The sequence below is a fragment of the Ornithorhynchus anatinus genome, chromosome 7, assembly GCF_004115215.2.
Source record: "Ornithorhynchus anatinus isolate Pmale09 chromosome 7, mOrnAna1.pri.v4, whole genome shotgun sequence".
Classification (NCBI taxonomy): domain Eukaryota; kingdom Metazoa; phylum Chordata; class Mammalia; order Monotremata; family Ornithorhynchidae; genus Ornithorhynchus; species Ornithorhynchus anatinus.
The window spans coordinates 82580313-82607918 of NC_041734.1; the positions used below are offsets into that span (position 1 = coordinate 82580313).

Here is a 27606-nt window from a genome sequence, read left to right on the forward strand (position 1 = left end):
CGACCCATCAGGACATCTCAGCTGCCCAAAATGCTCCTGGGCCTAGTCCGGGGCCACTTAGCCAGAAGGTCCCTCCTCGGCCCCTTGTGACCCCCCATCACTGTTCTGAAAGCTGAGGTTGGAATGGACAAAGCGGGGCAAGGAACGGTCACCTCAAAGCAAGACGTCTCTCCCCTAGGAATGCACTTGGGGTGAGGACTTGGCCTAACGTTCTCGCCAGGCCAGAGGACTGGCATTCTCCATTTGGGCCAGGGCACCACCCAAAACTCTCATGAGGTCACAGGATAGGCATTCTCCTCCTACGGCAGGGCTCTGGTCCCACACTCTCACTGGTCAGGGGATAGCCATCCTCCTCCCATGGTGAGGACATGATTGAATACTCTTGCCAGGCAAGGGGACCCAAAATCTCCTCCCTGGGAGAGGACCATGCCCAAAGTTTCTGCCAGGACGGGAGACCAGCATTCTCCTCCCTGGCCTGAAGCCCCACCCAAAATTCTCCCCAGGGCTGGGGGCTGGGCATTCTCTTCCGGAGAGGAGGACACGGCCCAAAGTTCTCACTGGGTCAGGGGCCGGCCATTCTCCCTTCCACCTCCAAGTGCACTCTTCCCTAGACTTTTACCCCAAAGACCTGTTTGCGAAATCTAGGCAAAGTATTCAAAGAAAAGAGGTTAGGTTGGATCTAATCTGTTGTGAAATCACTTGCCATTTTGTTTTTGTCTTACCATTTCTCTCGCTTTTGTTGTGGGGTTTTGTTAAATCTTTTCCTAAAATAAAACATATTTCAAGAATGAACTTGACTACCATGCTACATCATAATTCTTAGGAGGATTTCCAGTGCATGATAGATGTCCTATATAATAATAATGATAATAATAATCAGAAGGATAAAAAACGTGGTATTTGGGAAGGACTTATTTTAGAATAATAATGTTTTTTGTTAAGCACTTACTACATGTCAGATGCTGTTCTAAACTCTGGGGAAGATACAAGTTAATCAGATCAGACAACGGCCCTGTTCCATTTGGGCTCATAGTCTAAGAAGGGAGAGAACAAGTTTTGAAGCCCCACTTTACAGGTGATGAAACTGAGGCCTAGAGATTTGAAATGACTTGCTCAAGTGAAATGACCTGTCACCCAGCAGGCAAGAGGTGGAGTCAGGATTAATAATAATGCTGGTATTTGTTAAGCACTTACTATGTGCAGAGCACTGTTCTAAGGGCTGGGGTAGACACAGGGGAATCAGGTTGTCCCACATGGGGCTCACGGTCTTAATCCCCATTTTACAGAAGAGGTAACTGAGGCACAGAGAAGTTAAGTGACTTGCCCACAGTCACACAGCTGCCAAGTGGCAGAGCCGTACCAAGGTCCTCTGACTCCCAGGCCTGTGCTCCTTCCACTAGGCCACATTGCTTCTCCAAGCACCCTGGGGTCCCACCCAGGTGTTCCGACCCGGGAGATGCCAGCCAGACCTCGGCGTCCCCGCCATCGGGGGCACAGCCTCGGAAGTGTTCACCCGGCTCCATCCCTGCCGTGGCTTGCCAGCCCTGATCCCTGATGAAGTGGGCAGTGGCGGTGAAGGGAGGAGGAGGTCCGAGCCCGGCTCTCACTCTACCTTGGTTGGACAAGATGTAGCGCCTCTGGTTGATGTTGAGGTGGACGTTGGCCAGCTGGCAGATAATGGGCACCCGGTTGTGCAGGGCTGCGTGATGCAGAATGGCATAGCCCAACTCGTCGATGACATTGAGGCTCGAGGTGGACGTCTTGCGGCAAAATGTGTAAAAGATGGCAGTCAGCCCTCTTTCGGCGGCAGACTTCATGCCATAGGGCAGACTCTGAAACCGCAGCAAGGGTGCCCCATCATCAGTTTGTCCAAAACCATTTCACCTATCTCACTGCCAAACCCTAGCCCAACTAGTACTGCCTGTGGCCTGGAACACCCTCTGTCAAATCCATCAATTACTCTTCCCCGCTTCAAAGCCTTATTAATAATAATAATAATAATAATAATAATGTTGGTATTTGTTAAGCGCTTACTATGTGCAGAGCACTGTTCTAAGCACTGGGAGAGATACAGGGTCATCAGGTTGTCCCACGTGAGGCTCACAGTTAATCCCCATTTGACAGATGAGGGAACTGAGGCACAGAGAAGTGAAGTGACTTGCCCACAGTCACACAGCTGACAAGTGGCGGAGCCGGGATTCAAACCCATGACCTCTGACTTCCAAGCCCGGGCTCTTTCCACTGCTTCTCTAATTGAAGGCCCATCTCCTCCAAGAGGCCTTCCCAGACTAAACCCCACTTTTCCTCATCTCCCACTCCCTTCTGTGTCACCCTGACTTGCTCCCTTTGCTCTTCCCCCTCTCCCAGTCCCACAGCACTTATGTACATATCTGAAATTTTATGTAATAGTAATAATAATGATGATGGTATTTATTAAGCACTTATGATGTCCCAAGCATTGTTCTAAGCACTGGATAGATACAGGGTGATCAGGTTGACCCACCTGGGGCTCAAACTTTTAATCCCCATTTTACAGATGAGGTAACTGAGGCATAGAGAAGTTAAGTGACTTGCCCAAGGACACACAGCAGACAAGTAGCAGATGTGGGATTAGAACCCACATCCTCTGATGCCCAAGCTCACGCTCTTTCCCCTAAGCCACATCTGTCTCCTCCCACCTAGCCTGTAAGCTCACCGTGGGCAGGGTGCTGTATTTAGGTGCTTGGAAATGTACAATCAGTGTTATTTGTTGAGCGCTTACTATGGACAGGGCACTGTACTAAGCACTTGGGAGAGTACAACACAACAGAGTTGGTAGAGGGAGTCAGAAGACACGATCCCCGCTCCGGAGGGGCTGCCGGTCACTTGGTCTCTCCTAGGTGGCAGTGAGTTTTGTCAGGCCAACGTGGATGGAGTAGGTTCAGACAGGCCTCCTGCCCTGTCCCCAGTGAACCCAGAATCAGCACAGGGAGGTGTAGTACCCCTTCCCCGCAATTACCTTGCATTTTATAGCTTTTTTGAAGCCAAATTTTTTCTTGAACTGCTCGTGCAACTGAATGTCGGACAGTGGAAGCCTTTTTGGCCTCAGGGTGTTCATGATCTCGCTGATGGCCCCCCACCACTGAGTCTTAAACAGCTGCTGGTAGAACGTTTCCAGCTCGATGCCGATCACGTAGTAGCTGATGCAAGTATAAAAGGAAAGGATCTGTCAACTTTGAAGTGACTGTTTTAGATTCATGGTTTATAATGACGGCTCTGATTTCCTTATCCATCAAAGTCTAGTGAAAACAAAAATGCAGTTAGAAGTGTATTTAACTGTGGTTGAATTGACCAACCGGTGAAATTTCAGCCAACAGCATGGCAAGAATTGATATGAAAAATGAAATCGAGGCACAGTGAATAGGTTGGCATTAGAGGAGTGAAGTGTGCGGACTGGGTTGGAGTAGATCAGGGAGATAAGGTGGGGGGGCAAGGTGACTGAGTGCTTTGATGCGGAGGTGGATGGGCAAACCCTGGAGGGTCTAGAGGAGTGGGGAGATGCAGACTGAATGATCTTTTTTAGATCTTTTTTGATTTTTTTTAGAAAAATGATCCGGGTAGAAGAGTGAAGTACAGACTGGAGTGGGGAGAGACTGATGCAGTAATCGAGGTAAGTTAGGATAAGTGCTTGGATTAACGTGGTAGCAGTTTGGATGGAGAAGAAAGGGTGGATTTTAGCAAGGTTGTAAAGGTGAGACTGACAGGAATTGGTGTCAGATTGATTCTGTGGGTTGAATGAGATGAGTCAAGAAGAACACCTAGGTTACGGGAATGTGAGACAAGGAGGAAGGTGGTGCTGTCTACAGTGATGGGAATGTTGGGGGAGGAAAGGATTTGGGTAGAAAGTTGAAGAGTTCTGTTTTGGACATGTTAACATTGAGGTGTTGGTGGGACATCCAGGGAGAGATGTCCTAAAGACAGGAGGAAATAAAAGACTATAGAGAAGGAGAGCGAACAGGGCTGGAGAGGTAGATTTGGAAATCATCTGCGTAGAGATGGTAGTTGAAGGCATGGGAATGAATAATAATAATAATAATTATGTTATTCATTAAGCACTTGCTATGTTCCAGGCACTATTTTAAGCTCCGGAGTATATACAAGATGACTGGGTTGGACATTGTCCCTGTCCAACATAGGGCTCACAGTCTTAATCCCCATTTTACAGGTGAGGTAACTGAGGCACAGAGAAGTGAAGTGAATTGCCCATGGTCACACATCGAAGAAGTGGCAGAGCTGGGATTAGAATCCATGACCTTCTTGACTCTAGGCCCGTGCTCTATCCACTATGCCATGCTGCTGAGTTTTACAAGAAAGTGTGTGTAGATGGAGAATAGAAGGGGACCCAAAACTGAGCTCTGAGGGGCTCCCACAGTTAAAGGATGGGAGGCAGAAGAGGAGCTGACAGAAGAGATGGAGAATGAGTGGCCAGAGAGATAGGAGGAGAACCAGGACAGGACAGTGTCAGTGAAGCTAAGGTTGGATAACGTTTCAAGGAGAAGGGGGTGACCAACAGCAAGGAAAGCACCTAAGAGGTCTGAGAGGATTAGGATAGAGTAGAGGCTGTTGGATTTGGCAAAAGGAGCTCTTTGGTGATCTAAGAGAGGGAAGTTTTGGTAGAGTGAAGGAGGCAGAAGTCTAATGGGAGAGGGTCAAGGAGAGAATTGGAGGAAAGGAATTTGAGGCAGGAGGTGGAGACAACTCTAGGAGTTTGGAGAGGAATGGAAGGAGGGAAATGGGGCGATAAGTGAAGCTGTGGCATCAAAGGAGGGTTGTTTTAGGATGGGGGGATGTGAGCATGTTTGAAAGCTGTGGAGAAGAAACCATCAAGCTAGAGATAGACTGAGGGAATAATTATGGTTCAGCGGGTTGAGAGAGGAATGAGGGAAAGCTTATTGTTGGAGGAGGGGAGACGTCAGAAGGGGTTTGAATTCATTCATTCTTTCATTCATTCAATCAATCATATTTATTGAGTGCTTACTGTCCTATTTATTGAGTGCAGAAGCACTGTACTAAGCACTGGGAGAGTACACTACAACAATAAACAGACACCTTCCCTATGCACAATGAGTCTAGAGGAGGGGAGGCAGACATCATATATGAATGTGGGGGAGGGAAGGAGTCCCCGGCCGGGGAACAGAGTGAGCAAAGGTGGGCGTGGCAGGAGCAGAGATGGAGGCGGGCCGGGGACAGCGGGACAGCACAGCAGAGTGGGGAGGTGGGACCAGGCCGGGGAGAGCCTGGATGCTTCAGGAAGATGATCCGGGCAGAGGCAGCAGAGAGGAATCTGGAAGGGAGCGGGAAGAGGCTGCAGGCGAGGAGGCTGACGCCAGAGCTTAGTCAAGGCAAGACCAGAGCTCGGACCAGGGTGAGGGCGGCAGTTTGGGTGGAGAGGGAGGGGGTGGCGGCAGGAGATGTTTGGTGGTGGACTGACTGTGGGAGTTGAACGATCAATCAATCAATCAGTGATATTTATTGAACGATTACCGTATGGAGAGCACTGTAGTTAGGGCTTGGGAGAGTACAAGATGGCGAGATAACAGATATATTCTCTACCCACAACGAGCTTACAGTCTAGAGGACGAGCCACAGTCTAGAACGACGATGAAGAGAAGACGGGTTTCTGGTACGATGGGGCCGGCGGTGTCACCAGTGAGATGGGGAGAGTGGTTTTAGGGGGACTAAATGAGGAGTTTCTGACTAATAGGAATAATTTCTGAAAGCTCCTTACCTTCTTCCATGAAATTCCATGATGGGAATGGGATAGTGTGCTCTATACGATGAATCTGATTCCAGAAGCATACAAGAAGCACAGTTCTGGATATCATCATAAGCCTCCTACGACGGAAGAGATACGACATTATCCAAAATGATCTTTCTAGAAAACCAATGGATCCCCATTTTTGCATCATAGTTTGCTCTGTCCCCTTTAAAGTCACCCTTAGATTTCAGGCCATAAACGGTATTCTTACTCATAACTTTGCAACTCAAATCGGGCACAAGGCATGGAATGGGATAGAGTCAGCATGGTCTGGTGAAAAAAGCCCGGGCTTGGGAGTCAGAGGACCTGGGTTTTAAGTGCTGCCTAGCACAGTGCTTTGCATACAGTAAGTGCTCAATAAACTCGACTGAATGATCCTGGCTCTGCCACTCATCTGCTGGGTGACCTGGGGCATCACTTCACTTCTCTGGGCTTCAGTGACCTCATCCATAAAATGGGGATTAAGACTGTAAGCCCCATGTGGGACATGAACTGTGTCCAACCTGATTAGCTTGTATCTATCGCAGTGCTTAGTAAAATGGCTGGCACATAATAAGCATTTAACAAATACGATAAAAAAGAAAGAAGTGCAAAGTTGCCAATTCAGGCACTGCCTAGTTGATCTGAAATTGCTGGTGACTGAAGAAGAGCGAGGGGACCTAATATGGTTTCTAAAGAATATTGAGTTGAAAAATGACTTCCTAATAATAATAATAATGGCATTTATTAAGTGCTTACTTTGTGCAAAGCACTGTTCCAAGCGCTGGGGAGGATGCAAGGTGATCAGGTTGTCCCACTTGGGGCTCACAGTCTTAATGCCCATTTTACAGATGAGGTAACTGAGGCTCAGAGAAGTTAAGTGACTTGCCCAAAGTTACACAGATGAGAAGCGACAGAGCCGGGATTTGAACCCATGATCTCTGACTCCCCAGCCTGGGTTCTTTCCACTGAACCACGCTGCTTCTCTAATAACTATTATAATAATTCTAATAATTATCTTATAATTGTAATAATAGTATTTGTTAAGAGCTTACTGTATGCCAGGTACGGTACTAAGCGCTGAGGTGGATACAAGCAAATGGAATTGGACACCATCCCTTGTCCCACCCGGGGCTCACAGTCTCAATCTCCATTTTACAGATGAGGTAACTGAGGGCCAGTGAAGTGACTTGCCCAAGGTCACACAGCAGACAAATGGCAGAGCCAGAATTAGAATTCATGACTTTCTGACTCCCAGGCCCTTGCTCTATTCACTATGCCTTGCTGCTTCTTTATTGCTGCAATGAGTTGCAAGGGCAGTAAAGTAGTCCGTTGTAGGCTGGTCAGTTGTTTCGCCTCTAGCACTGACCTGGACTGAGTGACCACTAGTTCCCGCTCGCCTGGTTTTGGACTCCCCTCCCCAGCCTGCCTGCCCCCGCCACCCCCTCCCAATAGCAGGGTTAGGCAGTTCGAGAGACAGGCTCATACTACATACTACTCAAACTACAGAGGGAAAAAGAAGGAAAACCTGAATCTCTTCCAGAGCTTCTTCGATGGACGCTGTACTGATGTCAAACTGAATTCCTCCATGCATGTGGAAGTACTCATTCTCTAAGTACTCAAAGTGGCGGCACCGGAAATCTCGCCCCAGAATGAACGGAGGCAGCTCCCGCTCGGTCTTGACTTTGTCATCTCCAAGAGTCAGAACACAATCAAAGAGGAGACAGTGTGGATCGGACCGAGATCCACCAACCCGCGATCAATCAGTAGCATTTATGGAACGCTTACTGTGTGCAGAGCACCGTACTAAATGCTTTGGAGAGGACCGTGAGTTGGTAGACACGACCCCTCTTTCCCTCCCACAAGGAGCTTACAGTCTAGAGGGAGAGAGAGAGACATTAAAATAAATTATGGATCTGGATGTAAGTGCTGGGAGGCTGAGGGTGGGGTGAATAAAGGCTGTGAATCCAAGTGCAAGGGTGATGCAGAAGGGAAGAAAGGGAAATGAGGGCTTAGTCGGGAAGGCCTCTTGGAGGAGATGTGCCTTCAATAAGCTTTGAAGGGGGAGAGAGTGGTGGTCTGTCGGATGTGGAGGGGGAGGGAGTTCCCGTCCAAAGGGAGGCCGTGCCGAGTGGTTGGCAGTGAGACAGATGAGATGGGTGAGGTGTCCCCGAGGGCCCCGTGCCAAGAAGAGCCCTTGCTGTGTCAATCTCCGCCCCGGCTTGTGCCCTCACCCATCTCTCCCTATGCTGGGACGACCAGGACCAGGTGAGCTGGCACAGTCCTGAACGCGGAAAGGCCCACTTTGGCCCAGTTGGGCCCCCCGGGCAGGGCGTCGACAGGGACCGTTGGCTTGGCCAAGGCTGAGCACACACCATGTGCCCACGTACAGCCTGCCACTGACGGTCGGGTCAGTGTCCACGTTCACCATCAGCCAGGGGCCGCCCGGAGCGGCTTAGGGTCTCCCCGCGCCCCGCCGGCTCCCGACTCCCAGCCCTTCTACCCTGCTCCCGTGGGCATCAAGCTCTCCCCACATGGCTACACATCAAGGAAAGCAGTGTGGCCTACAGGATAGAGCATGGGCCAGGGAGTCAGAGGACATGGGTTCTAATCCTGGCTTCGCCACATGTCTGCTGTGTCACCTTGGGCCAGTCACTTCGCTTCTCTGGGTCTCAGTTCCCTCATCTGTCAAATGGGGATTAAGACTGTGAGCCCCATGTGGGAGAGAGGCCGTGTCCAACCTGATTAGCTTGGATCTACCGCGGTGCTTAGAACAGTATTGGGCTTGTAGTAAGCACTTAACAGATATCATAAAAATAATAATAATAATTATTATTGACACGCTCTGGTGGTGTTCAGGGCCCGGTGACGGCAGCCCAGGGAGGGAAGGGGTGGAAAAGGGGTGATCCGCAGGCACAGTCCCCCACCAAGCGCCACGCCCCGACCTGCACGAGTCAGGGGGCGGGGAGGGGGACGGGATGTGGCGGAGAGCATACCCTTCTACTACCGGGTTCTCATCCTACCTGAAAAGGGAGGAAGCAGGTGACTGAGGTTGGGCACCTTCATCTTCTTCTTCAAGCCCAGAAAGAGCGGGATGATGAACGCTATGAGCTTCAGGTAGCCCATGTGTCTCTTGGTCTCGCCCTTCCGCTCCAGGTGCTTTTGCACGAGCTTCCTGTGCAGGGTGAGGCGCTGCTGCAGCCGCTGGTAGGTGCCCATGCCCAGCTGCTCCTCGGTGCAGCGCACGGCGTCTCCCAGCCAGTAGGCCGCTTCGAACACGAACACGTTCTCGTGCTGCTCCAGGCGCGTGGTGCTGAACGCCAGCTGCAGCAGCACGTGCTCGACAAACCGCATGAACAAGCCCTTCTCCTCGGGGCTGTCGGGGTCGTAGGTCGGGTCCGAGTTCATGTCCTCGTCGTAGATGCCCTTAAAATCGGGGTCGTCCGAGAGATCGGCCAGACCTGTGCCGGGCAGTGAAATGCACAAGGGGGTGAGATCGAGCAGTCGGGACGCCTGTCGAGCTGAACTCCAGGACCCAGCCTGCTTCACCACGTCACACCATGCCCCACCAGCACGACTAGACCCCGAGCAGCCTCCACGGCCGAGCGCGCCCCCGATCCCGCTACAAACACCTCTGCTTCCCTAGGCCAGTTATGTCATCTGTAAAATGGGGATTATGACTGTGAGTCCAATGTGGGACATGGGTTGTGCCCACTGTTATTAGCCTTGTATCGACCCCAGCACTCAATACAGGGCCTGGCACAAAGTACAGTGCATAATAAGCACTTAAGAAATACCATTTTAAACCTCTCTGCCCTGACCTCTACCCCCCACACACACACTCTTCACTCACCAGCATGGGGTACCCAGAGCCTGTTCCCCAAGGGATAGCCAAAGAAGCAGCCCCACCTTTTCCCCCCAGAATTGGCGAGGACCCAAAGCTGCTGTCCCCAAGCTTTGGGGTAACCGTATCCCATTTCCTAAATTGGGACAGAGCAAACTAAAATCCCACCGGGATGGGGACCGTCTCCAACCTGATGATTTTAGATGGACCCCCGAGCTTAGGACAGTACTTAGCACAAAGTAACTGTATTGTAATCCGAATCGTACTTTCCAAGCTCTTAGTACGGTGCTCTGCACACAGTAAGCGCTCAATAAATATGATTGAATGAATGCACAAGTACCATAATTATCATTATTAATTATTATCGAGATGGGTGTGAGTCTGAAACTTGACACACCCTTCCTTGTTTCTTCTCCTCCCTCCCTTATTCCTTCCTCCCTTCATCCCCCGATTAGACTGTAAGCCCGTCAAACGGCAGGGACTGTCTCTATCTGTTGCCGACTTGTTCATCCCAAGCGCTTAGTACAGTGCTCTGCACATAGTAAGCGCTCAATAAATACTATTGAATGAATCTCTCCCTCCCTCCCTCTCTGACCTGCCGTGCAAAACTCCGCAAAAATGTCTCTGTCGGTCTGAGGCCTGCCGTTGGGGCCGATGTCCATGATGGAGCGCCACAGCTCGGAGAAGCGAACCCGCTTCTCCTTGGGCATGTAGATGCCGTGCCACAGGGCTTTGAGCATGTAGTCAACACCGATGAGGATCTGGCCGACTAGAGTGTCCAGGTAGGCGGGCGGCAGCTGACAACTGGTGCTCTGGTCGAAGTTGGGCTCCAGGCTGATGGACGGGATCTGGTTCAGCGAGAAGATGCCGACGGTCACCTCCCTGATGATCTGGTGGACCTCGCGGAAGTCCAGGGGGGCGTCCGGGTCCACGGGGGTCAGCAGGATGACCCTGGAGAAGCCGATGCTCTTCAGCTGGCTGATGAGCCCGCTGGGGACGTCCAGGGACCAGTGGGGGTCCTCCTTGGTGGCCAGCCAGCTGACGGTGGCCGTGCTCAGCAGCTCCTGCATCTCGCTCCGGTCATACTTGTCGAAGAAGGCGCCCGCGTCTCTCTGCACCGCCAAATTGGCCAGGAGGGTGGTCTCATCCTGCTCGTTCCGGACCACCCCTTTCTTGGGGAGCCTCAGCATCCTAGCCGAGGGGTTGGGGAAGCGCCAGGTGAGAAAACCAGAACGACGGCCCCCGGCGACAACGGCACCCGACGAGGGCGACGGTGATGCTCAATGGCGCTGGCCCCCCGATGACGGGTGGTCTCCGACGCCAGGCCCCACCAACGGCGGATGGGACGACTCTGCTCCGGCAGCCGGGAGAGCCGGCCTCAGGCCCTCGCACGGATGACTCCCCACCCGGCCGGGCTCTGGGCCTTCTGCACACTGACCCTACTGGGCCAAAAAGATGCGTCATGAGCAGGACCCCTGACCTCTGGGAGACCTGCAGACACAGCCAGGCCAGAAGGGCCATCCTCCAGCCAGCCTATAGTGGGTCATGGACCTTTTCCTTTTTCCAGGTTACCAGGCCAAGGTCACTCCGTAGTAGCCAAATGCCTGGGAAAAGTCATCTCACCTGCTTCAGGCTGGACTCAGAGGGGTCCATGCACATATGCCACACCCACACCTGTCCACACCCTCCACGGCCCAGCTGCTGCTGTCCTGTGGCTCACAGGGGAGGGGGGAGGGAGGAAAGGGGAGGAAGGAGGGATGAGGGAGGGCAGGTTAAGCCAGGAGGAGGGGTTGATGGGGTACCGGCCGGGGGGCACTTGGAGCTCATCTATCTCATTACCAACGCCTCGCCCGAGTCCTCCCTTGGGCTTGGAACTCCCTCTTCATATCAATCAATTGAGGGTATTTACTGAACGCTCACATGTGCAGAGCACTGCACTAGCGCTTGCGAGAGTCGGATATAACAGAGGTGGTAGAGACCTTCCCTGACCACCAGGAACATGCCATCTAGTGAGGGAGACAGACAATAAAATAGATTGTGGACATGGACCTAAGTGCTGAGGGGTTGAGGGCGGGGATGATTAAAGTGCAAGGGCGACGCGGAAAGGAGCCGGGGAAGAAGAAATGAGGGCTCAGTCAGGGAAGGCCTCTAGGAGGAGGTGGGCTACTCGGAGGCCTTGGAAGGTGGACAGAAGGGTGGTCTGTGGGGGCTGAAGGGGGAGGGAGGACAGGGGCGAGAGGTCAGCGGTGGATGCGGCAGGTTTGGGGGGTCCGGTGGCATGGCCTGCTGCAGCCTCGCCCGTGATGCCCCTCACCCCCACGCTGCCCGCTCACCTGCCCCGACTCTGCTGCCGTGACCTCCCCACGCTGGCCCCCGAAGGAGCGTTGGAGAGGAGTTGGGGGGAACGTTGGAGAGGGGGTGTGGCCGGGAGGAGCGTTAGGGGCGGGGCCCGAAGGGGAGGGGGCAGCCTGGAGGGTGTCGGGGCTGGGAGAAATATAATAATAATAATAGTAATAATAATGGTATTTGTTAAGCGCTTACTATGTGCCAAGCACTCGAAACCCGTTGTGGGCAGGGATTGTCTCTCTTCATTTATTCAATCATATTTATTGAGCGCTCACTGTGTGCAGAGCACTCTACTAAGCACTTGGAATGTACAATTCAGCAACAAATAGAGGCAATCCCTGCCCGCAACGGACTCACAGTCTAAAAGGGAAAACTGTATTGTAGAGAAGCAGCAGGGCTCAATGGAAAGAGCCCGGGCTGGGGAGTCAGATCATGGGTTCAAATCTCTGCTCCGCCACTTGTCAGCTGCGTGACTTGGAGCAAGTCACTTAACTTCTCTGTGCCTCAGTTACTTCATCTGTAAAATGGGCATTAAGACTGTGAGCCCCATGTGGGACAACCTGATCACCTTGTATCCTTCCCAGTGCTTGGAACAATGCTTTGCACATAGCAAGCGCTTAACAAATGCCAACTTTACTTTGCAAGCACTTAGTACAGTGCTCTGCACACAATAAATGCTCAATAAATGTGACTGACTGACTGAATGAATGAATGACTGTTCTAAGTGCTGGGGTAGGTACAAGGTAATCAGGTTGTCCCATGTGGGGCTCATGGTCTTAATCCCCATTTTACAGATGAGGTCACTGAGGCACAGAGAAGTAAAGTGGCTTGCCCATGGTCACACAGAAGACAAGTGGTTAGAACCCATGTCCTCTGACTCCCAAGCCCATGCTCTTCCCACCAAGCTTACTACGTGCAGAGCACTGTTCTAAGCGCTGGGGGGAGATACAGGGTCATCAGGTTGTCCCACAAGGGGCTCACAGTCTTCATCCCCATTTTACAGATGAGGTAACTGAGACCCCGAGGAGTGAAGTAACTTACCCACAGTCACACAGCTGACAAATGGCAGAGCCGGGTAGAGTATGGGGGCGTGGCCCAGAGGGTGGGGCCATAGTAATAATGGTAATTAAGCACTTCCTATGTGCCAGGCACTGTACTAAGCGCTGGGGCAGATACAAGCAAATTGAATTGGACACAGTCCCTAGTCCATGTGAGGTTCACAGTCTCAATCCCCATTTTACAGATGAGAGAACTGAGGCCCAGAGCAGTGAAGTGACTTCCCCCAGGTCACACAGCAGAGAAGTGGTGAAGGTGGAATTAGGTCCCATGAGCTCCTGACTCCCAGGCCCGGGCCCTATCGCTATGCTGCTTCGGCTGGTAGGGCATCGGGCGTGGCGGGGAGGAGTGTGGGCATAGCACAGAGGGGTCTCATCAATAAGGTCTCGGGGAGATTCTGTTCTGGGGTCACACGGGCTACGCCCGCTTCACTGCCAGCCGTTTTGCAGGGACAAGTGGTTGGGCACGGGGGACTGGGTGAGGGAGCACGACTAGCAGAGAGAGCACGGGGTTTGGGATTCAGGTCATGGGTTCTAATCCCAGCTCCACCGCTTGTTCGCTGTGTGGCCTTGGGTAAGTCATTTCACTTCTCTGGGTCTCAGTTACCTCATCTGTAAAATGGGGATTAAGGCCGTGAGCCCAATGAGGGACAGGGACTGTGTCCAACTCCATTTCCTTGTATCCATGCCTGCGCTTAGTATGGTGCCCGGCACACAGTAAGTGCTTAACAAATACCACACATTATTATTAGTTTAGGGTAAACCTTCACCAGTCCACAAACTCAAGCACAGGCCCCGCTAGCCACAGGCCACAGCTGCCCCCACACCCAACCACCGGTGATTGTGCCTCATTCACCCACATGCCAGGGACCAGAGAAGGTGCCTGACTGCATTTTCACAGATCAAGTGTGCAAGAGCTTCCATCTAGGAACCGGGCACGCTCGGCTGCTTTCTCAGAGTGGACTCCGGGAGTCGCCAGGCGGGGCTGTTGGATGAAGCCGCTCCCACGGCTAATGGGGCACGCCCCTAGCAGCGTGGACACGCTGCCCAATTCGGCAGCCGCTACCCCTGCCCTGGCCCTGGGCTTTGGGCCTGGCAGACCTCCCCAGGTTATACTGCAAGCTCCCCGAGGACAGGGAATGTACGCTTACTTTCTGTTCTATTCTCCCAAGCGTTTAGTCCAGTACCTGCCACTTATAAGGCGCTTGATACATGCCCTTGACTGACAGTGTCCTATGGGGCACCAAGATCCAGGACATGGCTAAAGTACAACTTTTTTTATGGTAATTAGAGAAGCAGCGTGGCTCAGTGGAAAGAGCCCAGACTTGGGAATCAGAGGTCATGGGTTCGAGTCCCGGCTCTGCCACTTGTCAGCTGTGTGACTGTAGGCAAGTCACTTAACTTCTCTGTGCCTCAGTTCCCTTATCTGTAAAATGAGGATTAACTGTGAGCCTCATGTCGGACAACCTGATTACCCTCTATCTACCCCAGCGCTTAGAACAGTGTTCGGCACACAGTAAGCACTTAACAAATACCAACATTATTATTATTATTATTACAAGACAGACTGGACACAATCTGTGTCCCACATAGGAGTCACGGTCTTTATCCCCATTTTACTGGTGAGGAAGCCGAGGCCCAGAGAAGTTAAGTGACTTAGCTAAGGTCCCACAGCAGGCAGGTGGCAAAGCCGGGATTAGAACTCAGGTCCTTCTGACTCCCAGGCCCGCGCTCTGTCCACTAGGCTACGCCGCTTCTGTTTCCACGAGAATTATTTTTGGTGATCTTGTGGTTCCATTTAGCGAGGGCCTGCAGGGCGCGGGGTACTGTCCTGAGCGCTCGGGCAAGTCCCCAGCAGAGAAACGGCGTGCTCCCTGCCCACGAGGAGCTCCCACCCTGGGCTAGGTCACCGATCACAGCAGCGGCAGCAGTCAAGAACAATCGGCCTTTATTTTTCTCAGGGCCAGGAGCCCGTGGACCACCCTGGGCGTGGAGGTGAGCGGGAGGCTCAGGGGGAGACCTGTAGCCTCTGGCACTTGTCCGAGGCCTTCTCGCCCCTGTTCTCCATCTTGGCGATCCTGGTCCCGAACTGCATGGCCCGTTTGGGCAGGACGGCGGCGCCGGGCAGACCGAGTTCCTGGGCGGCCAGCCTCAGGAGCAGCTTCTCGCCGATCCCGCGGGGGAGGGTCAGGTCGGCCTTCTCCCAGACGGGCAGGGAGTTGAGGAAGGATACGACGTCCTCATCGAGGAACGGGAACCTGGAGGGAAGACAGACCTTCTGGATCCCATGCAACAAGTTAACCCGTCCCCGTCCCTAATGGGGCTCACAGTCTCAATCCCCATTTTACAGACGAGGTAACCGAGGCACAGAGAAGTGAAGTGACTTTCAAGGTCACACAGCAGACGTGTGGCGGAGTGGGGATTAGAACCCACATCCTTCTGACTCCCAAGCCTGTGCTCTATCCACTAAGCCACGCTGCTTTTCAACCTGTAGCTTTACAGTCCGCTTGAAGAATTTTTAAAAGAGCCTCCTCTTGATCCCCGGGTGATATAAAACAGGGCGAGACCTCTGCCCCTCCCACCAGGCTGGGGTTGACCAGCACCGCACCAAGCCCGCGCCCCGGCCCTCGGGGATCACCTGGCTTCCTTGCCGTGGTCACCGATGACGCGGTCATCCCGGCCGAGGTTCCGCGAAGAGATGCGGCCCAGCTCCATGGCCAGCTCCTCGGTCAGCCCTGCCGGGCCGTGCGCCTCGAAGCGGGCACGGTGGCGGCTGTAGCCCGCCAGCTGCTCGTCGGCCCCGATGCCCGTGAGAACCACCTGCAGGGGCGGCAGAGACGGGCGGGAGTCATGCCGACTGGCCAGAGGGGTGTGATCAGTATATGAAAATGAAACCTGACTAGACCTGGAATAATGAAGCGGCGGGGCCTAGTGGATAAACATCAGTGATAATAATGATAGCGTTACACGCTTACTAAGTGCCAGGCACTGTGCTCAGCAGTGGGGTAGATACAGGATAATCGGGTCGGACACAGGGTTCACAGTCTTAATTCCCATTACCCAGATGAGGGAACTGAGGCCCAAAGAAGTAAAGTCACACAGCAGACAAGTGGCAGAACTGTAATTAGAACCCAAGTCCTGACTCCCAGGCCCATGCACTTTCCATTAGGCCACACTGCTTATGTAGGCCATGCTACTTCTCACAAATTTGGGAGTCAGAAGGATATGGGTTCTAATCCCGGCTCTGTCACTGGTCTGCTATATGACCTGGGGAAAGTCACTTCACTTCTCTGGGTCTAGCGTGGCTCAGTGGAAAGAGCACGGGCTTTGGAGTCAGGGCTCATGAGTTCGAATCCCAGCTCTGCCACTTGTCGGCTGTGTGACTGTGGGCGAGTCACTTAACTTCTCTGTGCCTCAGTTCCCTCATCTGTAAAATGGGGATTAAGACTGTGAGCCCCACGTGGGACAACCTGATTCCCCTATGTCTACCCCAGCGCTTAGAACAGTGCTTGGCACATAGTAAGCGCTTAACAAATACCAACATTATTATTATTATTATTCATCTGTGTAATGGGAATTAAAACTGTGGGGTATGGACTGTGTACAACCTGATTAGCCTGTATCTACCCCAATACAGTGCCTGGCACGTAGTAAGTGCTGAACAGAATACCATTAAAAATAAAAATTCTGGTACCTGTCAAGTGCTTAATATGTGCCAAACACTACCCAAACCATCGGGCTAGACACAAGTTATTCAGGTTGGACGCAGTCCTCTCCCACTTGGGGCTTGCAGTCCGAGGAGGACAGGAGTCAACCCCCATTTTCCAGATGAGGAAACTGAGGCCCAGAAAAACGAAGCGACTTGCCCAAGGTCACAGAGCAGGCAAGTGACAGAGCAGGGATTAGAACTCAGCTCCTCTGATTCTCAGGCCCAGACCTACTACTAGGCCAGGCTTGATTCACTCCTAAGATTTTATTTAAAACCTAACTGGATCGAGAAACTATATATTGTGCGAAATACCTGGAACTCTCTGATTTGAGCTTTATCTCCATGCTAAAAGACAAGAACAAAGGTGCGTAGGGAGCCAGTGGGAGAACAAAGCAGTGGGGGAAGACTTGCCAACTCTGTTGCTCGAGGCCTTCCCAGACTGAGCTCCCCCCTTTTCCCCTCTGCTCCCTCTACCCCGCCCTTTACCCCTCCGCAGCTAAACCCTCTCCTCCCCCCTTTCCCTCTTCTCCTCCCCCTCTCCAGTCCCACCCCTCAGCATTGTATTCGTCTGCTCCACTGTATATATCTTCATCACCCTATTTATTGTTTAATGAGATGTACATTACCCTGATTCTATTTATTTGCCATTGTTTTTATGAGACGTTCTTCCCCTTGACTCTATTTATTGCCATTGTTCTCGTCTGCCTGTCTCCCCCGATTAGACTGTAAGCCCGTCAAAGGGCAGTCCCTGTCTCTATCTGTTGCCGACTTGTACATTCCAAGCGCTTAGTACAGTACTCTGCACATAGTAAGTGCTCAATAAATACTACTGAATGAATGAATGGATCTTCCATCAATTAGAATTGGATGGAATCTTTGGCCTAGGTCAAGATGGCCGGGGAAAAAGGTGGTCTCATTCCTGGCTGGGGTGCAGCAGCAAGCAGCAGAATTTATTGAACACCTACTGTGTGCACAGCACTATACTGAGCGCTGAGTAAAAAACATACCTTTTGAAAAAACATACCTTTTGAGAATCAGATCGGGTCTCTGACCCTCAAGGGGCTCCCCCATGGACACATGGGAGCCAAGTGAACTGGGCGCAGCTGTCTGCCTAAAGGACCGCAGCTACCTCCCGACTCGCTCTCGACGCCTCTCTCAGATCCCCCAGCCCCTTCCCCACCAGGCCCCGGCTCTTCTCCCTCCTGTGCCTCTCCCCCACCAGCTCCCGGCACCCCAAATCCCCTCAACCTCCTCTAATGGTATTTGTTTTTTGTTAATTTGGTATTTGTTAAGCACTTACTATGTGCCAAGCACTGTTGTAAGCACTGGGTAGATACAAGGTAATCAGGTTGTCCCACGTGGAATTCACCGTTTTAATCCCCATTTTCCAGATGAGGTAACTGAGGCACAGAGATGTTAAGTGACTTGCCCAAAGTCACACAGCTGATAAGTGGCAGAGTCGGGATTAGAACCCACGACCTCTGACTCCCAAGCCTGTGCTCTTTCCACTGAGCTACACTGCTTCTCTATAATAGATAATATATAGGTGGGCATTGACTGACCACTGACTGTGAGTAGAGCGCTGACCTGTTTGGAAGAGTCCAATATAACAGAGTTGGGAGCTGCGTTCCCTGCCTGCAAGGAGCTGACACTTGTTTGTGTGCTTTTAATTCCACCCACACTCAATCCGTGGTCTGCTGTTTCCTCTGTTGCCAAACATTTGTCTGTGACTGCAGCCAGGGTGGAAGTTGCCTGGGGGTAGGGGATGCGCCGGCCGCTCGCTGTCCTTCCCCACCCACTGAGCACAGGGCATCCAGCGGGAGATCGGTTCATTACTCCTTAACCATCGGTTAAAAAAGGAGACGGAACCGCCCGAGAATCCTAGCCGCCTGGGCCCCAGGCCCGTCTGAAGCGTATCCCGCCCATGCGATCAGCCTCCGCTTCGCCCAGACTGGGAGTTCCTCGAGGGCAGAGATGGATCTACTTCCTCTGCCAGACTCACCCAAGAGCTGAGTCTGGTGCTCCGCACACAGTGAGTGCTCAGTAAACAGCATCGATCGACCGATCGGCCCGCGCGGGCCACTCCCCCGTACCTTTGCGGAGCTCTGGTAGGGCTCTGCCCCACCCTGGGCCGACACCCGCCCGGCTCCCCGGGCCGCGAACCAGACGGCGCAGCCGATGCTGTCGTCCAGGACGGTGTCCGAGGGCCGGATCAGCCGGCCGATCCGCTGGCGCCTTGCGCTCTGCAGCTCCTCCAGCCCGACGTCGATCTCCACCAATTTCCAGGGGCGCGAGGGGCTGATTCCCTCCAGCTCCCTGAGCCCAGCCCGGCTGGTCAGCCGGTCCGGCGCCGGCCCGCTCTCGCCCCCGCCGCCCGGTTTCTGCTGGCCGTGTCTTCCAGCGGGACCCGGGGGTGGGGGGCGGGCTCGGGCCGGAAATGCCACATTGAGGAGATCGATGGGCTCCCCTGCGGGGAGGTGGCGGTCGGCCAGGGCCGCGATGACCATGGAATCGACCCCGCCGGAGAACAGGATGGCCACGTGGGCAGGCCGGCCTAGGCCCCGAGGGAGGCCGCCGCCGTCACCCCGCGGCAAACACAGAACTCGCTTCCGGACGGCCTCGCCCAGCACGGCGATCAGCTGGTGGACCAGCTCCTTGGTGCGTTTGGGTGCCAGGAGCGGGCCAAGGAGCTCATCCACCCGGGCCGGAGCCCCGGAGGTGCCCGGACCCCGAGGGCCGGCGCCGGCAGGCGGCAGCTCCCGGTTCAGCGGAACGATGGGTGCCCAGAGGCTCGGCCCAATCTCATTCACCTGGGCGGACACAAAGGGCGGCAAGCCCTCCGCCACCCCTACCGGGGTCTCCTCCCCCGTCCCTGCCCCGGCGGGGAACCGCCAAGGGTACACCTGCAGGACGGCGTGGCCGGCGGCGGTCCAGGCCTCGAGGTCGACCTTGAAGATCCCCGCGGCCGGGACTTCCCTCCACTGTCCGGTCGACTCTCCGATGGATGCGAGGCGGAAGTCTCGGTCCTCCCCGAAGTGCCACAGCAAGCTCCGCCGCCCGAAGAAGTCACGGCCAAACCACAGGCAGCGGCGCGGGCCCTGGTAGTAGATGAAGGCCCACGGGCCCCGGATGGAGGACAAGAGGGCCAGGACGTCCGCCTCGCCGGCCGCCGTCGACAGGCGCTCCGACACCAGCCGGGTGTCGTTGTCTGCGGCTGCCACGTCTAGCCCACCAAACACCTCCCCGTTCCAGAGCAGCACGTTGTTGGACCCGTCGGCCAGAGGCTGGGGAGTCGGGGGCCCTCGGAGGGGCAAGACAAACCCAGCAAACTCGCAGCGGTGGCGCCCGGCTGCTCTGGTCAGCTGCCCGGCAGGGCCGGGTCCCCGCCGTGCCAGATTGCCAAGCAGATCCTCCCCCGGGCCGGGGTCCCCAGCCTGCCCCCCCGAGAAGCTGACGGAACAGCAGATGCCGCACATCGCGCCGGCCGAAGGCCACGGGCTACTTCTTGGCCTTGGTCTTCTCCAAGGAATCCATTTCCTGATGCGTCTTTTTCAGTTCGTCTAATGTGTCTGCGAGGATGGAGACAGGAAAACCTTCTGTATTACACCTGGTCAGGGGGGTTTGGTTACAGTGGAAGTGAAGCAGTATGGCCTAGTGGAGAGAGCCCAGGCCTGGCAGTCAAAAGGACCTGGTTCTAATCCCGACTCTGCTATGTGACTGCTGTGTGACCTTGGGCAAGTCACTTCATTTCTCAGGGCCTCAGTTACCTAATCTGTAAAAATGGGGATAGGGACTGCCCAACCCAATTTGCTTGCATCCACTGCAGTGCTTGGTACAGTGTCTGGCATGCAGTAAGCGCCTAATGAATCCTGTTATTATTATTAATAGTATAACAAGCACCTGCTATGGATTAAACCCTGCAGTAGGGACAAGATTATGAGATGGGGCTCGGTCCCTGTCTACCTGGGACTCGCAAATGTTCTCGGCTCCATTTCAGGGTGAGAAACTGAGGCCTGGAGAGGTAAAGTGACTTTATTCATTCATTCAACAGTATTTATTGAGCGCTTACTATGTGCAGAGAACTGCACTAAACGCTTGGAATGTACAATTCGGCAAGAGATAAGATAATTGGGGAAGCAGCGTGGCTCAGTGGAAAGAGCACGGGCTTTGGAGTCAGGGCTCATGAGTTCGAATCCCAGCACTGCCACTTGTCGGCTGTGTGACTGTGGGCAAGTCTGACTGTGAGCCCCACGTGGGACAACCCGATTCCCCTGTGTCTACCCCAGCGCTTAGAACAGTGCTCTGCACATAGTAAGCGCTTAACAAATACCAACATTATTATTATTATTAATAATGTTGGTATTTGTTGGTATTTGTTAAGCGCTTACTATGTGCCGAGCACTGTTCTAAGCGCTGGGGTAGACATGGGGAATCAGGTTGTCCCACGTGGGGCTCACAGTCTTAATCCCCATTTTACAGATGAGGGAACTGAGGCACAGAGAAGTTAAGTGACTTGCCCACAGTCACACAGCCGACAAGTGGCAGAGCTGGGATTCGAACTCATGAGCCCTGACTCCAAAGCCCATGCTCTTTCCACTGAGCCACGCTGCTTCTCGTTAAGAGACAAGCCCTGCCCAATGACAGGCTCACAGCCCAAGGTCTCTTTGGAGCAGGCCAGGGGAGACTCCGGGTTGCGGGGCAAACCCAACCTCGCAGCTCCATCCCTGCTCCGCACTTAGGATAAAAATCAATATTTTTGCTTACCCTCGATCCTCATATCTGAGATGGATTGGCAGGGTTTGACCACATCTAGCTGGATTCCTATCCCACTGAATGATTTTGTTTACAAAGAAGGTTGAACACGACCCTTCCCCCCCCCAGATAAAACCCAGTGGAATTTCACTGTCTCCAAAACAATTCGACTTTGACCACTGTCAAGGCCGGGTCAAATTTTGGAAGTAGCGTGGCCTACTGGAGAGAGAATGAGGGGCTGGGCCACAGGAGGCCGGATTCTCATCCCAGATCTGCCACTTTGACCAAGTCCCTGAACCTCTCTGGGCCCCAGTCTCCTCATCTGTACAATGGGGATAAGAGCTCTGCTCTCTCTCCTTTAGACCGTGAGCCTTGGGAGGACCAGGGCCTAACTCCTGCCTGACCTGATTATCTTGCCCTCACTCCAGTTTTTATCTGGACTTTGGAAAAATAATTCAAGCCAACAATGACATCCTGATCTGGATGTTCCTAGAGAGCCACCTGGCATATTGGCTGGGTGGAAGCAGCTGAGGACAGACCCAGGAGGGAGACCGACTCCCCAGTGGCATTTACTGAGCATTTACAATGTGCGGAAAACTGCACTAAGCATCTGGGAGACTATAATCTAACAGAGTTGGTAGACACGGTCCCTGCGCACAGTGAGCTTGCAGTCTAATAACGGTCATATTTCTTAAGCGTTTACTACGTGCCAAGTACTGTATTAAGCGCTGGGGTAGATAAAAGCTAATCAGGTTGGACACAGTCCACGTCCCACATGGGGCTCACAGTTTCTTCATCTCGACTTCACAGATGAGGGAACTGAGGCAAAGAGAACTGAAGTGGCCTGCTTATGGTGTCACAGGAATCAAGTGACAGAGCCACTATTAGACCCCAAGTCCTCTGACTCCCGGGCCCGGGCTCTATCCATTAGGCTGCGGGAAGACAGACATTAATATAAACTATGGATCTGGGCACAGTATTGTGGGGTGGAGGATGGGGTGAATGAAGTGTGCAAATTCAAGTGCAAGGGTGACGCAGAGGGAGTGTAAGTTCAATGTGGGCAGAGAATGTGTCTGTTACACTGTCCTCTCCCAAGCACTTAGTACTGTGCTCTGGACACAGTAAGTGCTCGATAAATACGATTGACTGAATGGGAGAAAAGGAAATAAGGGCTCTTAAGTCTGTTTTTAAATGGCAGGAACCCGGCCGAAGGGGGTGGGGCGGCTGCTACGACCCCCCAAAAGACCAATCGAGCGCATCTCCTATGGGCCCCTCCCCCGGCACCGACCCCTTGCTGGACCGGACCAGAAAGCCCCCAGACACCTCACTTTTGCTCTCTGACAGCATCTCCACGCGGTCGGCCAGGAAGAAGATGTTGCTGTTGGGCTGCTGCTTGTACACTTTCTGCAAAGACAAAGAATTTAGGATCAGCCACTGTAAAATGACCTGGGGGCGGGGATCGACTTCAAATTAAAGGACTTCACGATTGGCGCCGGCGGCTTGAGACCCAGTCACAGCCTGCAGTGCCCCCGAGGCAATAATAATACTAACGATTAAGGTATTCGTTAGGTGCTTACGATGTGTCAAGCACTATTCTAAGTGCTGGGGGAGATACAAGTTCATCAGGTTCGACACAGTCCCTGTCTCACATAGAGCTCACATTCTTAATCCCCTATTACAGGCACAAAGAAGTGAAGTGACTTGCCCAAGGTCACCCAGCAGACAAGGAGGGGAGCCGGGATGAGAACCCAGGTCCTCTGCTTCCCAGGCCGGTGCTTTCCACTAGGCCACTCTGCTTCCCAGTTCAGTGGCTCCACATGCGGTAAGTGCTCAATAAATGCCACTGGTTGACTGGCACTCCGGGCCCACCATTGGCAGCAGCAGGGCAGGGGCATGGGAAGGGAGAGGGGCAGGGGGAGAAGCAGGCTGCCTGCAGCACCGGGTTCCTCTCCCTGAGGCAGTTTCCCTGCTCCGGCCACACAACCTGTTGCCAAACTGTACATTCCAAGAGCTTAGTAGAGTGCTCTGCACATAGTAAGCGCTCAATAAATACTACTGAATGAATGAATGAATGCACACCCAGCACGGCCCACAAAACCGTGCTGAGCAACGTCAGGGTGAGTGACGCCCCTCTCCGTTATGTTTCCTGCTCCCCGTGGGCAGGCCCTGGGCTGTCCTGGGCTTCCGCTGCTGTCCGATCCCAGCATGGGTCCAGAGCCCTGCCCAAGGCGGACACCCCTGGCGGAACACCTTGCTGTCCCGGGTCCCGACGCCACCCACCGATCGCCATCCATTCGCACTTGAACCCAGGCTGGGTAGTGTCCCGGGTCCCGAGGAGTACGGGGAGGTGGGAACGCGGGCTCCTTCGTGGGGACCTGTTTTCATCCCACTACTCACTCTGGTCTTCTTCAGGTTGGAGAGTTCGTCCACCACAATTTTCTGCTCCTTAATCTGACAAAAAGCGAAAGATGGAGAGATGGGTCAGGTTGGGGTGGAGAGCAGCCCACCGGGCTCTGTCCGCCCCGGCCGGGAGGCGAGATTCTTCGGGTCCGGCGACTCAAACCAAAGGAAACAGGGGTGGGGTTGTCTCATTTGAGGGTCGGTGGGGAGGGCCCAGTGGGGGACTGGGGTCTCACTTGTGGGTCAGTAGTGCTGGGGTCAGTGGGGAGGGTTCATTGGGAGAGGGAAATCCCAGAGGGTCAGGAGTGGAGGGTCAGCAGGGTGGACTCTGTGGGGGGGCGGAGGAGTCTCATTTCTGCTTCTCTACCATGAGCATGACCACAGAGCATGGTCCATTCATTCATTCAACAGTACTGATTGAGTGCTTACTATGTGCAGAGCACTGTACTAAGCACTTGGAATGTACAAATCGGTAACAGAGACAGTCTCTGCCCTTTGACGGGCTTACAGTCTAATCGGGGGAGAAGGACAGGTCCAGCAAGTCAGGAGGTCATAGGTTCTAATCCTGTCTCTGCCCCAAGTCACTTAACTTCTCTGTGCCTCAGTTACCTCATTTGTAAAATGGGGATTAACTGTGCGCCTCACATGGGACATCCTGATTACCCTGTATCTACCCCAGCGCTTAGAACAGTGCTCTGCACATAGTAAGTGCATAACAAAAACCAACATTATTATTATTATCTGCTGCGTGACCTTGGTCAAGTCCCTTAATTCATTCAATGTATTTATTGAGTGCTTATTGTGTGCAGAGCAGTGTACTAAGCACTTGGAAAGTACAATTCGGCAACAGAGACAATCCCTACTCAACCTCACTTCTCTGGGCCTCAGTTTCCTCAATTCAGCAACAGAAACAATCCCTACTACACTTCACTTTTCTGGGCCTCAGTTTCCTCATCTGTAAAATGGGTATTGAGACTGTGAGCCCCATATGGGACGAGGACTGTGTCCAACACGATTTTCTTGTACCCACTCCAGTGCTTAGCACATTGCCTGGCACATAGTAAAACTTAACAAATATCTTATTATTAAAGTTTGGGGGTAGAGGGTCAGTGGGAAGGCTTGGTGGGGGAGGGGGTCTCATTAGCAAGTCGGGGTGAGGGTTGGCGGGGAGGGTGGTCTCATTTGAGGGTCGATAATAATAATAATTATGGCATTTGTTAAATGCTTACTATGTGCCAGGTACTGTTCCAAGCACTGGGCTGGATACAAGCTAAGTGGGTCGGACACCCACATGAGGGTCTGTCTCTGTCCCACATGAGGCTCGCAGTCTTAATCCCCATTTTACAGATGAGGGAACTGAGGCCCAGAGAGGTGAATAAATGAAATAATAAGGATGGTATTTATTAAGCACTTACTATGTTCCAAGCACTGTTCTATGTGCTGGGGTAGATATAAAGTAATCAGGTTGTCGTACGTGGAGCTCAGTCTTAATCCCCATTTTCCAGATGAGGGAACTGAGGCCCGGAGAAAATAAAGTAATAATTGCGGTGTTATTTGTTAATAATAATAATGTTGGTACTTGTTAAGCGCTTACTATGTGCAGAGCACTGTTCTAAGCGCTGGGGTAGATCCAGGGTCATCAGGTTGTCCCACGTGAGGCTCACAGTCTTCATCCCCATTTTCCAGATAAGGGAACAGAGGCCCAGAGAAGTGAAGTGACTTGCCCCCAGTCTCCCAGCTGACAAGTGGCAGAGCCGGCATTCGAACCCATGACCTCTGCCTCCACAGCCTGGCCTCTGTCCACCGAGCCCCGCTGCTTCTCAGTGAATGAATGAATGCATGAAGTGAAGCACCTCGGCCGAGGTAATAATAATAATAATAATGTTAGTATTTGTTAAGCACTTACTATGTGCCGAGCACTGTTCTAAGCACTGGGGTAGACACAGGAGAATCAGGTTGTCCCACTTGGGGCTCACAGTCTTCATCCCCATTTTACAGATGTTGTAACTGAGGCACCGAGAAGTGAAGTGACTTGCCCAAAGTCTCACAGCTGACAAGTGGTCGAGCTGGGATTCGAACCCATGACCTCTGACTCCAAAGCCCGCGCTCTTTCCACGGAGCCACGCTGCTTCTCTAGGTGACCGGGCGGGGATAGGCTCGATCTGCTGCTGAACTGTATATTGCAAGCGCTCAGTCCAGTGCTCTGCACAGAGGAAGCGCTCAATAAATGCAGCCTGGCTCAGTGGAAAGAGCCTGGGCTTGGGAGTCAGAGGTCATGAGTTTGACTCCCGGCTCTGCCATTTATAATGTTGGTATTTGTTAAGTGCTTACTATGTGCTGAGCACTGTTCTAAGCGCTGGGGGAGATACAAGGCAATCAGGTTGTCCCACCTAGGGCTCACAGACTTCATCCCCATTTTACAGATGAGGGAACTGAGGCACAGAGAAGTGAAGTGACTTGCCCAAGGTCACCCAGCTGACAAGTGACGGAGCTGGGATTCGAACCCATGACCTCAGACTCCCAAGCCCGGGCTCTTTCCACGGAGCCACGCTGCGTCTCTGTCAGCTGTGAGACTGTGAGCAAGTCACTTCACTGCTCTGGGCCTCAGTGACCTCATCTGGAAAATGGGGATGAAGACTGGGAGCCTCACGTGGGACAATCTCATCACCCTGGATCTCCCCCAGCGCTTGGAACAGTGTTTAGTAAGCGCTTAAATACCAACATTATTAAACACTGTTTATTCATTCATTCAATAGTATTTATTGAGCACTTACTCTGTGCAGAGCACTGGACTAAGCGCTTGGAATGGACAGATCGGGAACAGATAGAGACAGTCCCTGCCCTTTGACGGGGTTACGGTCTAATCGGGGGAGACGGGCAGACGAGAACGATGGCAATAAATAGAGTCGAGGGGAAGCACATCTCATAAAACAATAGCAAATAAACAGGATCAGGGTGATGGACATCTCATTAACAAAATAAATAGGGTGATGTAAATAGATACAGTCGAGCAGACGAGTATAGTGCTGAGGGGAGGGGAAGGGAGAGGGGGAGGAGCAGAGGGAAATGGGGGGAGAAGAGGGTTTAGCTAAGGAGAGGTGAAGGGGGGCGGGAGAGGGAGCAGAGGGAAAAAGGGGGAGCTCAGTCTGGGAAGGCCTCTTGGAGGAGGTGAGTTTTAAGTAGGGTTGAATGTTTAAGTACTGTTGAATGAATGATGACCCCCGACCCGCGCTTACCCGGCAGTTCAGCTCCTCCCGGGCCCGGTTGGCCTGCGCGGGGGCCGCCATGGCCTCGACCCGGTCCTGTCCTGTCCTGTCCTGTCCTGTCCTGTCCCCCGCCTCGGCCTGGTCTTCGGCCCTCACTTCCGCCTCCTTCCCTCCAGGACCAACCGGGTCACGTGTCGTCTCTGGGTGTGCACGTGTGTGTGTGTGCACGTGTGTGTGTGTGGCGGGCTCACCCCCTCCGGGCCGCGCAGGCGCAGAGCTGGTCCTCAGCGGCCCTTCCTCCAACCTCATCCCCCTCCCGCCGCCGCCCGTCCCTCCCGCGCATGTGCGGACCAGCGGCCCTTCCGCCAACCTCCTCCCCCTCCCGCCGCCGCCCGGTCCCTCCCGCGCACATGCGCACATCATAATATTATATAATGTCGGTGTCTGTTAAGCGCTTACGACGTGTCCAGCACCGTTCTAAGCGCTGGGGGAGATGCAGGGTCATCGGGTGGTCCCCC

The 27606-nt window shown here is 53.3% G+C and overlaps 3 protein-coding genes across 4 annotated transcripts in view; all 3 read right to left on the reverse strand.

Moving 5' to 3' along the window:
• ANKAR (ankyrin and armadillo repeat containing) overlaps positions 1-12010 on the reverse strand; it is a 35992-nt gene extending 23982 nt beyond the window's left edge. The window contains exons 1-8 of one of the 2 annotated variants that reach the window (XM_029069739.2): positions 11954-12010; positions 10216-10811; positions 8800-9237; positions 7305-7468; positions 5768-5874; positions 2999-3179; positions 1613-1832; positions 723-764 (exon numbers count right to left, since the gene is read on the reverse strand). In XM_029069739.2, the coding sequence (XP_028925572.1) occupies positions 723-764; positions 1613-1832; positions 2999-3179; positions 5768-5874; positions 7305-7468; positions 8800-9237; positions 10216-10810 (1747 nt within the window). In that variant the 5' untranslated portion in view covers position 10811; positions 11954-12010. Of the gene's footprint in view, positions 1-722; positions 765-1612; positions 1833-2998; positions 3180-5767; positions 5875-7304; positions 7469-8799; positions 9238-10215; positions 11513-11953 lie in introns of those variants that run through there. The other variant, XM_029069741.2, reaches the window with a different exon arrangement.
• Positions 12011-14947: 2937 nt separating this feature from the next.
• ASNSD1 (asparagine synthetase domain containing 1) lies at positions 14948-20216 on the reverse strand. Its single transcript, XM_029069631.2, has 3 exons — positions 18824-20216; positions 15660-15841; positions 14948-15279 (listed from the first exon to the last, which is right to left on the reverse strand). Exons 1-3 carry the CDS (start codon positions 20204-20206, stop codon positions 15030-15032), a joined length of 1815 nt encoding a protein of 604 aa, XP_028925464.1. The 5' UTR covers positions 20207-20216; the 3' UTR covers positions 14948-15029.
• On the reverse strand, positions 20126-27339 carry ASDURF (ASNSD1 upstream reading frame). Its single transcript, XM_029069632.2, has 4 exons — positions 27119-27339; positions 23880-23933; positions 22811-22886; positions 20126-20299 (listed from the first exon to the last, which is right to left on the reverse strand). The coding sequence occupies exons 1-4, from the start codon at positions 27167-27169 to the stop codon at positions 20229-20231; spliced, it is 252 nt and encodes an 83-aa protein (XP_028925465.1). The 5' UTR covers positions 27170-27339; the 3' UTR covers positions 20126-20228.
• Positions 27340-27606: the final 267 nt, after the last annotated feature.